Below are 12,630 nucleotides of genomic sequence, written 5' to 3'. Positions count from 1 at the left end.
TGACTTAAGCAAGTGCCGCGATGTGATGACGACAGAGGCCTCCCCAGTCTCTGGCTCCCTGTTGGGCGGGGCAAGAGGAGGGGCAGTGCGGCTGTTAGTTCCGCCTCCTACCCCATGATGCCGCTGATTGGCTCCCACACACAGCCCTCACGTCCGGGTCCCCGGGGGCGGCGTGGAGAGGCGCGGGTGGCCACGTTGGGCTCTACCTCCCCTGGCCAAGCTCGCCGCTCCCCCACCCCTGAGGGGGGTTGCCCGGTGCTGGCGCTGAATGATTGCATCATCGGAAGCGGGCGCCCACCGCATCCCCTTTTGACTTCTGACATGCCTGCCCTGACGTCATAGCCCGGCGGAGGTAGATGTCCAGGTGGGGTTGGAGGTGGACCTTTGAGATGTCCAGATCTTTCATGGAGGCGGAACTTGGGTTTATTAGATCTGAGGGCTGGAGGACGCAGCGTGAGCTTTTGTCTCTGGTTGTATTGGACGCCGAGTCTGCCTGATTGAAGGCCAGAATCCAGTCACCCTTCTTCAGACCTCCTGTGTAAAATGCAAACTGTCCTTCCTCTCCCTTCTGCTCCCAGGACTCCATGGAGCCCAGAGGAACCAAGAGAGCCCCTGGGAAGATAGAAGTCGCTGAGCCCCGGAGAAAACTCCCCCGCGGAGCCCCATCACTACCGACAGACCCCGCCCTCTACTCGGGGCCCTTCCCCTTCTACAGGCGCCCTTCCCAGCTGGGCTGCTTCTCCCTGGATGCACAGCGCCAGTACCACGGGGATGCCCGAGCACTGCGCTATTACAGCCCGCCCCCCGTCAATGGCCCGGGCCCTGACTTTGACCTCAGGGATGGATACCCTGATCGCTACCAGCCCCGGGACGAGGAGGTCCGGGAGGGCCTGGACCACCTGCTACGCTGGCTGCTGGAGCACAGAGGCAAGCTGGAGGGGTGAGCGAAGCAGAGCACGCAGTACATCCAGAGATCTGCACCTCCCTCTGAAAGAGAGCGAGGCTGTGCTGGAGTGGGACCTTAAGCTGTGCTCTAAGAGCTGTCTGAGCTAGTGCTTGTGCCAGAGCCTTAGCTAGATCCTTTTTTTAAAAAAAAAAAATTGGAATGCAGTTATAGAGAGGAGACAGAGTGAGCTCTTCAACTTGCTGGTTCACTCCCACTCTCCTGTGGCTACAACGCACCAGGCCAAAGCCCCAGATTCCATCTGGGTCTCCCACATAGCTAGCAGTAATCCCAAGTGCTTGGGCCCATCATCCAGTGCTTTCCCAGGTGCATTAGCAGAGCTGGACTGGAAGTGGAGCAGCTAGACTTGAACTGGCCCTTATATGCAATGTTGGTGCCATGGGTAGCAGCTTAACGTGCTGTGCCACATCAGCCCCTCAACTCCTCCTTTTCAGGGGTCCAGGCTGGCTGGCAGGGGCTGTTGTGACGTGGCGGGGGCACCTGACAAAACTGCTGACCACACCATATGAGCGGCAAGAAGGCTGGCAGCTGGCAGCCTCCCGGTTCCAGGGGACACTGTACCTGAGTGAGGTAGAGACCCCGGCTGCGCGGGCTCAGAGGCTTGCTCGGCCGCCCCTCCTCCGGGAGCTCATGTACATGGGGTACAAGTTTGAGCAGTTCATGTGTGCAGGTGAGAGTTGCCCCCTCCTGTGGCTCGCTTTCTCCCTCCTCAGGGGTTGACAGCTCCCAGCCCTGCAGTCGCCTCTCTTCTTGTGCAGACAAACCTGGAAGCTCCCCAGACCCCTCCGGGGAGGTTAACACCAACGTGGCCTTCTGCTCGGTGCTACGCAGTCGGCTGGGAAACCACCCTCTGCTCTTTTCGGGGGAGGTGGACTGCACAGACCCCCAGGCCTCATCCCCACAGCCTCCGGCCTGCTACGTGGAGCTCAAGACCTCCAAGGAGATGCACAGCCCCGGCCAGTGGAAGAGCTTCTACAGGTTCATGACCAAGGCTGCCTCAAATTCACAGTTGGGAAAGGAACTTGGGGAGGAGGTTGAGGCCCGGGGGTGAGGACAGAATGGAGGAGGGGTTTTGCTGACTCCTTTCTTTCCCGGCAGACACAAGCTCCTGAAATGGTGGGCTCAGTCGTTCCTCCCAGGGGTCCCCAACGTTGTTGCTGGCTTCCGTAACCCAGAGGGGGTGGTCTGTTCACTCAAGACCTTCCCTACCATGGAGATGTTTGAATTCGTCAGGGTAAGGCAGTGGCGTCAGCTCTGACCTGTGTCCCCTGGTATCAACACCACAAGTCCACCAGACAGGGCTGGGGTTTCCCTCCCCGTCTCTCCACTCTCACTGCCTGTCTTCTGCCTTCTCTTCTACCCACTGCAGAATGACCGTGACGGCTGGAACCCCTCTGTGTGCATGAACTTCTGTGCTGCCTTCCTTAGCTTTGCCCAGAGCACAGTCACCCAGGATGACCCCAGGTGAGGCAATCAGTTCCATCCATCTTCCCTACATCCCAGGGGCCCAGTCTCCAGCCCTCAACCCATGTTTCTGTGTCCATCCAGGCTTGTCCACCTCTTCTCCTGGGAGCCTGGTGGCCCAGTCACTGTGTCGGTACATCAAGACGCACCCTATGCCTTCTTGCCCACGTGGTATGTGGAAGCCATGACCCAGGACTTCCCACCACCCCCCAAGACACCTTCCCCCAAGGACTAATGCTTCAGAGGCGCTGGCCTGTCTATACAGATAATAAAGGTGTATTTCTAAAATGTTTCTCCCTGCTGCACTGGCTGAGCTCAGTGCTCCCTTCCCAACACTTCGCACACACCTCGTGTGGTTTGCTGTTTTTATTCTACCTTTATAAGGGGTCATTCACTGGGTGTAGAGGCTGGCTGCGAAGACAATGTCCCGCCGAAGCAGCGTGGCTGCTGTCTCCATCTTAGCACCTAGCACAGGCTCCCCTACCAGGCGGGCTGCCCCACGCAGGGAACGACACATTTCAGCCAGGCGCTGGATGCAGCGGACCACGAGGCCCTCGGGGGTCCCAGAGAGCCCTGCCAACTCAGAGAAGGGCTGTGGGGAGAACAAAATGAAGACTCAGTGTGCTAGGCCTGGACAGCCTTGCCCCATTCAGCCACTTGCAAAACCCCACAGCCAAGGTACTCACCATGCCCCGGGCCCACTCGTACACAACCTCAACCAGTCCAAAATTCAGCTCTCCCACAAATTCCTCCACCGTCTGGTTTAGGCCACAGGCCACCTGGACCTCACCAATCCTCTTGGCCACAGACTGGACACGTTCCATACCCTGCATGGAGGAAGAAAGGGTAAGGCCTGCCTCCCTGCTCCAGGGCTGGGATCACCAAGATCAAGGACCCCTACTCCAAAGAACTCATGGGATTGGAGGGAGTCACCTGGGAAATGCAGAGGCAGTAGTATCCCCTACCTGCTTCAGAGTATTAGGGAGCTGGTCCCCAGGGTCCCCGGGGCTCTGGCAGACAAGGCCAGAGAGAAGCGCTGCAATCTCCTCTGGCCGCAGGGCACTCAGGGCGTTGTCAAACAGGAGCTCAGTGAGCAGCAGCTCGTGGCTACTCATGGCACAGGCCACCCGGCCCGCCAGCTTCACAGTGCCCACCTCATCCACATAACCCAGGGTGCGCAACACCTGTCAGAAAGGGCACAGGTGTTGGGGGGGCCTGCTGTTCTCCCCCCACCTGGGACCCGGTCCCGGTCCTGCCTCCCCCACCTCAACGCGCTGGTGGTATTCGGGGAGCAGCAGCAGTGACTGGTCAGACAGCAGGAAGCGTAGCCGCTCCATCTCCTTCTGGATCTGTGTGCGCTCGTGCAGCTTCAGGTACTGTGGAGAGCCACAGCAGGGGCCCCTCAGCGCTTCGGCCCCTCAGCAGCGTGCTGAGGACGAGGGCTGAGGTCGGGGCAGGGGACAAGAAGAAAAGCCTCTTCCCAGCATGGTAGCTGATACCCTACCTGGGCAGGAAAACGGGGGCTGTGCACACACTGAGCCCCCTGGATCAGCTCCTCCAGCTTGCGTGCCCGTAGCCCCCCTTCTACCACTGAGACATCCTTGAGCTGTAGGTCATTTACAGGATCCAGGGTTGGGGGCCCTGCTGGGTAGGCCTGAGCCAGACGCAGCAGCTCCTGGACAGCAGTGGTCACAGCTGCGAGGGGAGGATCCTTCCTGGAGATGGAGTGGGCCTTGAGATCTGGGATGAGAGTCAAGTCTTTCCCATAGCAGCCCTCCACCCTCTGGCTGGGGAGAGGCCCCCCACTACCTCCCCTTGTTCAGACTAGGAAAGTCACCTCCCTTTACGCCCCCTTGCCAATATGAAACACCCTGCCCAGTATCTATGCCCCTCCCCCATGATACACTCTGCCCAGCATCTGACTTGAATTTCGGTTGCTGCCTCCTGCTGAAGTCTTCCAAGATCTTCTCCCCATTCACCCGGAGCACCTTGGTGGTGATGGCAGCTATATCTCCTGAGTGGAGCTTGGCCACAGTGTGGTCACAGGGCCCTGTGAACAAGGGGAAAAGTAGGTCAGCACTTGCCATGAACACGGGTATTCTGCTTACACAGCCACCAGGAAGCCAGACATACGCCTCACTCACACCTTCAGGTAGAAATAGCTTAAATCCCACGAGGTCATCGGGGTATGGCACATCTGGAGGGGCTGGCCCTCTGTCCTGCGGCTCCTGTGACGTGGGCTTATCACACAAGACCAAGGTTGTGAAGACTCTGCTGCTGGAGTTGGAGGAGACCTGGGGAAGCCAGAACCGGGGAGGTGAGCAGCAGCACAAAACAGCAAGGATCGGGGAGCAACCGCACAGAGCCCGTGGGCTGAGGGGGCGACCCAGCCAGGCAGGCAGATATTTGAGATCCGAGGAAGTGTTGGAGGGGATGCGGAAGGGAAACCAGAGCACCGTGGTGCTGTGACCTGCCCCCAAATGGGGCTTCCAGGTCCAGATTCCCACAGTTCTCACCTGCAGGATCACACCCAGGGCACTGTGATGCTCCTGGTTCTTCACAACCACCACCCGTCCCACCGAGAGAGATTTCAGCCCACTCACGGACTCCATGATGCGCCGCTGCAGGGGACATAGAGGAAGCATCACAGGGAGGGACACCGGAACTAATTCAGGAGAACCCGGCCAATCCATTCTTTCTCCCTTCCCCATGTTCCCCCAGCACTTACACACATACTCCTTACCTGGATCATATTCCGGATCTCTGTCAGTTCCTCCCCCCAGCTGTAATATTCGGGCAGGTCTACCAGCTGGCCAGTCACGTCAGGCTCCTCTAAGGCCCCCAGCTGTTTGCTCAGTTCATCCAGAGTCTGTTCATGGGCCTGGGCAGAAGCCAAGGGAGACTGTGAGACAAGCCTCCAGACCCTCACCTAAACACTGCTGGTCTCTGGTTGCCCACCACTTTCCATTCTGGCTTGACCTGACCTGCCACTAAGTTGGTGGACTTGTCCTCCTCACCTTGCTGTCCTTGCGGGATGGAAATTCTGAGAAGCTCCTCTTCATCATGTCCTCCACCCTGAGGGCATCCACCCGCAGCAGGTTGAGGATCATGGTGTACGTGAGACGGAACTGAGACTGCAGCTGGGATGGCTTCCCCTAGAGATGTGTCAGAAAAGCCTGAGACCGAGGTGGGACGACACGCACCCCAGCCAGTGGCTGGCTCTGCTGTCATGGGGCCTTAGACAAATGCCGTGCTCACTGCCTCTATAACACAAGGGAATACAAAGGGAACTCAAAGGCCCCAGCTAACTCCATATTCACAGTGGAAAGAGACCCAGAAGCATTTAGACAGGACCCAACCTCAGCCTTGGATCTGCCCATTTGTACCTGGGCTTCTCTCAGGGAAAAAAGTCAACGGTGAGGAGCAAAGGAGAGGGCAGGGAGAGAGAGGATCCAGCAGGTCCCACTCACCATCATCATGCGGTGCAGGTCTGCCATCTCAGGCACCCGGCCCTTGCAGAGCAGGATGACGGTGCCCGTCGGGTCCAGGCCCCTCCGGCCCGCGCGGCCAGCCATCTGCACGTACTCCCCGGGGAGCAGGTCCCGGAAGGTGGAGCCATCATGTTTGCGCATGGAGTCAAACACCACTGTCCGGGCTGGCATGTTGACGCCCATGGCAAAGGTCTCCGTGGCAAACAGAACCTGGGCCAGAGGGGAAGAGACATCAGCTGAGAGCCACACTCACCCTAGGCCTGGTCGGGCCCTCTTTGCTTTGAAGACAAATCTAAACAGGCTTCAGGTGGTCCTAGGCCGTTATCTGCAGCATCTCATTTCATTCTCCAGGTAAGCACAGAGATAAGCATAGTGGCTCAGTGGGTTAAGCTACAGCCTGTGATGCCAACATCCGATGGAAATGCTGGTTTGATTCCTGGCTGCCCCACTTTTCATACAACTCCCTGCTGATGACCCTGGGAAAGCAGCAGAACATGGCCCAAGTGCTTGGGCCCGGGCCATCCAGGTGGGAGACCCATATGGAATGCCACGTTCTTGGCTTAGGTCTGGCTCAGTGCTGGCTGTTGTAGCTATCTAGGGAGCGAACCAGCAGATGGAAGATCTGTGTGTGTGTCTTCCTCTTTAACACTGTTTTTCAAAGAAGTAAGTGAAATGTAAAAAAAAAAAAAGAAAGAAAGAATTCTCTTTGCAAGTCTACAGGGTAGATAGTATCATTTTCTTCACAAAGCTACCAATATTTTTCTCCTTTATCCTCGTATGTTGTTCTCATTCCCCAAATGAACAATGCAAGGAGTAACTCCAAACACATTATCCCTTTACGTGATTCTGAGAATCCTTCAGTCCCTTTTCGTCTCTGGGAACTCTTGCCATTGACCAGCTTCCTATATTTCATCAGTCTAATCACTGTAAAGCTGTGTTTCATTAGTATTTCAACTTGCACTTAATTTTTAAAAATTATTTGAGAGGCAGGGAGACAAAGAGAGATAAGAATGAGAGTGCCAGTCCTGGCAGCGTGGCCTAGTGGCTAAAGTCTTTGCTTCAAACTCACTGGGATCCCATATGGGAGCTGGTTCTAATCCCAGCAGCCTCGCTTCCCATCCAGCTCCCTGCTTGTGGCCTGGGAATGCAGTCAAGGACGGCCCAAAGCCTTATGACCCTGCATCCACATGGGAGACCCAGAAGAGCTCCTGGCTTCAGATCAGCGCAGCACCGGCCACTGCGGTCACTTGGGGAGTGAATCATGGCACAGAAGATATTTCTCTCTATCTCTCCTCCTTTATATATATCTGACTTTCTAATAAAAATAAATAAATCTTTAAAAACAAAAACACAAATTCCCTGTCTTAAGATGGGAAGCCTAGAGTTCAGGGAGCTTAAGTACTTAGCCTGAGGTCATACAGCAACCCAGGGGGCAGTCTGAATTGAGAACCCAAGTTCTTAACCCTGGCATCAATCCTTCTAGATGTCTGCCTCCGCTCACCTTGACCAGGCCGCGGCTGAAGAGCATCTCCACAATCTCCTTGAGGATGGGCAGGATCCCGCTGTGGTGCACACCCAGGCCGCGGTGCAGGAGCTCAGACATGTGCAGGACCTGGGAGGGGGCAGGGCCACGGCGGGGGTCTCAGAACACCTTAGTCCCACCGGTCTCCTGGTGCATGTGCACAAGCACGTGTGTGCGCACGCGCACAAACACACACACACACACACCTGGGGCAGCTGCCGGTCAGAGCCACGAAGACGAGCAAGGCAGCGCTGCAGGAAGAGATGAATCTCACTCTTCTCTGAACTTGTTGTGAGATCAAGAGAGGTGAGGCCTGAGGCCTGCTCGTCACAACGGCCCCGGGAGAAGGTGAACACCACCACGGGCAGCTGGGCACGGGCGCGGAGGGAGGCCAGGAGGGACAGATACACTCCACGGTCCTGGGGAAGGATAGAAGGGTGGAGCTTGAGTACCTGAACTAGTGGGAACTGAAGCGGAGGGTTGGGACAAAGTACCAAGACAGACAAACCCTCAAAGCTCAGGGCCAAACTCCTGGGAACGAGGAGACAGAGGCTGGGGAGAATCAGGACTTGGCAGGTATAAAGCCCTCCCAGGACTCACCTGCGCAGGCCCCCCCTGGTGTGTGGGCTGCTTGGCCCCGAAGGTCTGGGCGTGCTTGCTCATCCTCTCCTTCTTGGCCTCCACAGCGGCATAGTACCTGAAGTGTGGGAAGGATGGCCATCACACCCAGCCAAGGGCCCAGCCCCACCACGCCCCAGTTCTGGGCTTACCCCTGTGTGTGGAAGGCTCCTCGCGAGTCCAGCAGCAGGAAGAGCTCACCCTGTGTCTTTGGGCTATTTCCTGTGAAGAGGTAGTGCTCCAGGGGCACAGGCCGGGCAACGGTGCTGATCACGTAGATCTGGCGACGCTTCAGTCGCCTGAAGGAGCAGGCCGAGGGTCAGGGTGTGAGCACAGATGAGAACACACATACTCACCACCTTCCCTGCCCCCTCTGACTTCACTTGGTAAGCTGTCCCTGTCCTATTTCTAGCATGCAAAGAGATCCCTAACTGGGATCCTGTAGCCACCCCAACTTTCTCCTCCCTCTCCCCCAAAACCTGGTCACTCCCCTGGCTGTGGGAGTCTTTGTCCCCACTGCTCCACCAAGGATGACAAAAGTGCCCCTTGCCTAAGCATCCTGAGACACACAGCTCACCCAATCCAGTCAGCAAACTCGAGGGCGTTGGGGACAGTGGCACTCAGAAGGATGATGGAGACGTGGTCAGGGAGCATGATGAGCACCTCCTCCCACACGACCCCACGCTGGGCACAGAGAGGGCAGGCGGGGTTACTACGAGTGTCGATGGGGCTGCCCTCTGCCCTAGGGAGGTGGCACAGGCTCCATGTGGGGAGACAAAGGCAGGAAGTGTAAGGGGGCAGCTGCTCACCAAGCCCCTTACCTCGGCATCATTGATGTAGTGGACCTCATCAAAGATGACCCACTCCAGGTCCCGGATGACATCCGAGCCGCTGTAGAGCATGGAGCTGCGGAGAAAGGCTGAGGGCTGAGTCCCCACCTAAGCTCTTGACGCACACTCTCCACACCTTTCCATCATTCCCTCCCACGCCGAGCACCCCTCTCTCACCGAAGAATCTCTGTTGTCATGATGAGGCAGGAAGCCTCTGGGTGCAGCTGCACGTCCCCAGTAAGCAGCCCCACATCACCGAATGTGTTTCGGAAGTCCCGGAACTTCTGGTTGCTCAGAGCCTTGATGGGCGAAGTGTAGATGGTACTGGGGAGGGGATGTGAAGTCAGCCATTCCCTCTATGTGGACCCTTGTCTCCCACAATGAGCCACCCCGAGATGCATACCCAAGACTCAGCTTCCCTCCTTCTTCACCCAAGTCTCCCTCAGATCCTCCTTTGCAACACAACCCCAGAGAAACTCTGTTCCCTGACACCTTTCTCAGCTAACCCATGCCATTTTTCTGGCCTATCTTGCTTCCACACCATCTCATTTTTCTGTGGGCCCTCATCTGTCTCCCCCAAACCTCTTATTCTAAGATAAGATGGGCAGAGGTGCGGGGAAAAGATGAGACTTTGAAAAGATACAGGAAACAGGGCTGGCCGGGAGAGGGTAGCTGGGGGAAAGGACTCGCACCGCGTCATGTGTTTCTGGGCCAGTGCAATGGCGTATTCAGCCACCACTGTCTTCCCGGCAGAGGTGTGAGCTGCAACAAAGACGGAGTTGTGCTGTTCCAAGTGCAGGATGGCCTGTTTCTGAAACACATCTGGCTCAAAAGCCCACTGTGGGAGACAAACACAGGAAGAGGCTGAGGGGGCAAGTGGGAAAGCAGAGGTGGGGGAAGGCCAGAGCGAGGCGAGGCTGGGGCTGAGGACTGAGACTGGCCAGGAAGGTCCCTGGCCTCTGGTGGAAAGAGGAGACAGGGTGGGCTGGGAGGCAGGGCCGGGGTCTGAGCTGCCAAGACATCAGAGAAGCACATGAGGACCGGGCGTCCATACCTGGAAGGCAGGCTGAGGAATGAGACGGTAGAAATCACCAACGGGGGAGGTGACATCCACAGGGATGGCCCACTGTTCCTGAGGTGGAGGTTTGGGGGGTACTGGCAGGGATACAGCTGTGGATGCTTCCTGGAAAAGACAAGATACGTGTGATAAAGACACGGCTAGAGAGCAGTCAGTGACCTCTCCTTCTAAAAGAGGTTTCTGTTCTTGCTGAAACTCAGTTTAGCCAACCTTCCCTCCAGCCTCTGCCTCCCAGAATGACCCACCTTCATCACCAGGTCCTCCAAGCTGCTTGCTCGGGCCAGGGGAGCACTGCAGGAAGAGGCTGACCCGGCGTCCCCTGGGGGACCCCCTGGCTGCCCAACCGTCTCACTCTCATCTTCATCACCCACACCCAAATCGAGAGGCTCCAGCAGACGGCTGAGGCTGAGCAACCCGGCAGCTGGAGCTGGGTGATCTGTGGAGGAAGGCAGAAGGGGGGCTGTGTCATGTCTTTCTGTTCTACAGAAGCACAGCACTTCCCCCAGGCTCCTGCCGCAAAACTGAAACTCACCCTTGGGAGCAAAATCTATGCCTTTCTTGAAGCCAGGCGGAACAGTAAGAAGGTCTAAGGGGACAAGAGACAGAATCAGGCACACAGGTTATTGTACAGTGTATATATGCAAAGTTTAGAACTCACAGCATGGATGTTACAATTATGACAACTGCATATGTGTGGTTATAACACATGACTATGTCAGTTATGACAATTTCCCAATAGAGGGCCATATGGATAAGAAGCCTCTTCTTGACTGGCTCGTGGAAATGCCACCAGCAACCCAGTAATACACCTCCTTTTTCGGGCTTGGACCTGGAAACCAACCTCACCTTTTTCAAAGTCTATGTCCTCCTCAGCCTCCTCTCGGGTGCTCAGATCTGTTATGGTGGGCTCATCCATCCCACCTGGGGAGCAGATAAGCATCCACAGAATAAGAGTAACACAGGATGGGCAGCCTCTCCCACTGTCTACCTGCACAAGAGTTACCTGGCCAGAAGGGGTACTGCGTTGGATTCCCCCATAGGGACTGGGAGACGGGCCCCGGTGGCCGGCGAAGAGACAAGGATGTGGTGGCTGACAGATTCGTATTTTCCAGCAGGACCTGAGGAGTAGAAGTTAGAGCCCTGGGGAGGCTGAGCTGGCTTCTACCCCTCTCTCAACTCCGCTTCTTGTGGCCCCCGACCTCTTACCTCCTTGTAGTCCAGGATCTGGCCTGTGGTTGGATGTCTTTGCGCCTGTAGGTCAGACGGGACGGGGGCTCCCAGAGCAGTCAGGAGAGACCAAGGATCTGTCTTCCTCTGCCATTTTCTGGAGGAGAACAAAGTGACAAGGAGAGGGTCTTCTTCTTCCCCTGTCCCAGATTCCTTCAGGGACCCATTTCCCAAGTCCAGGCCCCTGCAGACTCTCACCGGGCTGAGTGTTCCACACCGTGCAGAGGCAGCCAGGCTGGGGAGGACAGAAACAACTGCTCCGCCTCCTGCTGCAGATCTGGGGCACAGGGAGGGAGGCCATGGGGGAGCTGGGACACAGGAGAGAAAAGAGGCATTCATTAAGGAAAGGAGCTAGAGCGCAGACAAGAGAGGTGATGTTTCCATTGGAAATAACAGGCTGAAACAGGCTGAAGGGGCTGGCATGATGGTTCAACTGGCTAATCTTCCTACAAGTACCAGCATCCCATATGGGTGCCGGTTTGTGCCCCAGCTACTCCACTTCTGATTCAGCTCCCTGCTTGTGGTCTGAGAAAGCAGCATGATGGCTCAAGTCCTTGGGATCCTGCACCCATGTGGGAGACCAGAAGAAGCTCCTGGCTCCTGGCTTTGGATTGGCCTAGTTCCGGCCTTTGTGGCCATTTGGGAAGTGAACCAATGAATAGAAGATCTTTCTCTTTTCTTCTCTCTCTGTAAATCTGTCTTTCCAATAAAAAAAATAAATCAGGCTGATACAATATTTCCCAAAGGTTACCAAAGAAAACACCTGCTACTACATTCCCTGGAGCAATAGTTAATAATACAGATTCTGGCTTCCTGAATCACAAGCTGATCTGTGGGTGGTGAAGCACACTGAAATTGCAGAATCATGGAGTTCAAGGGGTTCTAAGGATGAGGAGCCACCGACACAAGCCAGGGCACTTGCAGACAACAGAGGGCTGTCCCAAGGAGAAAAGACACACTCGAAGGAGCCAAGGGTATCCCAGTCTCCCTGCCCTCATCTCTGCCCCATCGCAGGTCCTCTGGGCTGGGGACTGTCCAGCTGTGAGTAGGGCTGGATGACAGGGGCCAGTATAGAGAAAAGAGATGGTTTACACTCCATGCGGGTCAAAGGTTAGCGCCAACAGTCACTCACGGTGCTCTCTGGAGCTCCAGGCGCGTTCAGCAGCTCCCAACGCCCAGTGCATCCCAGTTCCACGGCCCGAAGGGGCAGGTCCAGCGGATCTAAGGGAGGCAGCACTACGGGGGAAAAGGGAGAAGTCAGGAGTCAGAGGTTATTCCCCGTCCACTACGCCGTTCCACCCCCTGCCCCTCACCTAGACGCTCTGTCTCCATCATCCTGGAGCCACCTCAGCGGCCCAGCAGCCCGGAAGTGTAGTGGATTAGCCGCGAAGTAAGTCCCGCCCCGGAATGGGCGGAAGTTGACAGCATTTCCGGCA

The 12,630-nt window shown here is 56.5% G+C and overlaps 2 protein-coding genes across 3 annotated transcripts; one reads left to right on the top strand and one right to left on the bottom strand.

Moving 5' to 3' along the window:
* Positions 1–181: 181 nt before the first annotated feature.
* DXO (decapping exoribonuclease) lies at positions 182–2,716 on the top strand. Its single transcript, XM_040988403.1, has 7 exons — positions 182–352; positions 579–940; positions 1,399–1,634; positions 1,723–1,942; positions 2,063–2,198; positions 2,334–2,428; positions 2,513–2,716. Exons 2-7 carry the CDS (start codon positions 585–587, stop codon positions 2,661–2,663), a joined length of 1,194 nt encoding a protein of 397 aa, XP_040844337.1. The 5' UTR covers positions 182–352; positions 579–584; the 3' UTR covers positions 2,664–2,716.
* A 63-nt stretch (positions 2,717–2,779) lies between these two features.
* On the bottom strand, positions 2,780–12,628 carry SKIV2L (Ski2 like RNA helicase). 2 transcript variants are annotated; one of them, XM_040988400.1, is made up of 28 exons: positions 12,508–12,628; positions 12,327–12,430; positions 11,393–11,502; positions 11,174–11,291; positions 10,971–11,085; positions 10,814–10,888; positions 10,500–10,553; positions 10,213–10,403; positions 9,944–10,072; positions 9,582–9,727; positions 9,067–9,213; positions 8,881–8,965; positions 8,637–8,743; positions 8,212–8,358; positions 8,042–8,138; positions 7,648–7,860; positions 7,421–7,531; positions 5,899–6,129; positions 5,446–5,583; positions 5,172–5,309; positions 4,945–5,049; positions 4,575–4,722; positions 4,352–4,478; positions 3,933–4,143; positions 3,694–3,804; positions 3,394–3,612; positions 3,115–3,255; positions 2,780–3,020 (listed from the first exon to the last, which is right to left on the bottom strand). In XM_040988400.1, exons 1-28 carry the CDS (start codon positions 12,527–12,529, stop codon positions 2,820–2,822), a joined length of 3,741 nt encoding a protein of 1,246 aa, XP_040844334.1. In that variant the 5' UTR covers positions 12,530–12,628; the 3' UTR covers positions 2,780–2,819. The 2 variants fall into 2 exon arrangements, with proteins under 2 accessions (XP_040844334.1, XP_040844335.1); XM_040988401.1 differs by lacking the exons at positions 11,393–11,502; positions 12,327–12,430; positions 12,508–12,628 and having other exon boundaries at positions 10,971–11,107; positions 11,174–11,263.
* Positions 12,629–12,630: the final 2 nt, after the last annotated feature.

This window comes from Ochotona curzoniae, unplaced genomic scaffold (assembly GCF_017591425.1).
Source record: "Ochotona curzoniae isolate NIBS_2020 unplaced genomic scaffold, NIBS_Ocur_1.0 contig_4862, whole genome shotgun sequence".
NCBI lineage: Eukaryota > Metazoa > Chordata > Mammalia > Lagomorpha > Ochotonidae > Ochotona > Ochotona curzoniae.
The sequence above is the reverse complement of the archived record's forward strand: the minus strand, read 5'-3'. Positions and strand labels throughout refer to the sequence as shown.

What these genes read in the sequence shown, in the direction of transcription:
- DXO (XM_040988403.1), top strand. Translation starts at nt 585, where the DNA reads ATGGAGCCCAGAGGAACCAAGAGAGCCCCTGGGAAGATAGAAGTCGCT. An exon ending in TGAGCAGTTCATGTGTGCAG is followed by an intron (nt 1,635 to 1,722) that starts GTGAGAGTTGCC and finishes CTTCTTGTGCAG; the next exon opens with ACAAACCTGGAAGCTCCCCA. An exon ending in AGATGTTTGAATTCGTCAGG is followed by an intron (nt 2,199 to 2,333) that starts GTAAGGCAGTGG and finishes TACCCACTGCAG; the next exon opens with AATGACCGTGACGGCTGGAA.
- SKIV2L (XM_040988400.1), bottom strand. Translation starts at nt 12,529, where the DNA reads ATGATGGAGACAGAGCGTCTAG. An exon ending in TGGAGGACCTGGTGATGAAG is followed by an intron (nt 10,073 to 10,212) that starts GTGGGTCATTCT and finishes TGTCTTTTCCAG; the next exon opens with GAAGCATCCACAGCTGTATC. An exon ending in AGGCAGCAACCGAAATTCAA is followed by an intron (nt 4,144 to 4,351) that starts GTCAGATGCTGG and finishes CTCCATCTCCAG; the next exon opens with GAAGGATCCTCCCCTCGCAG.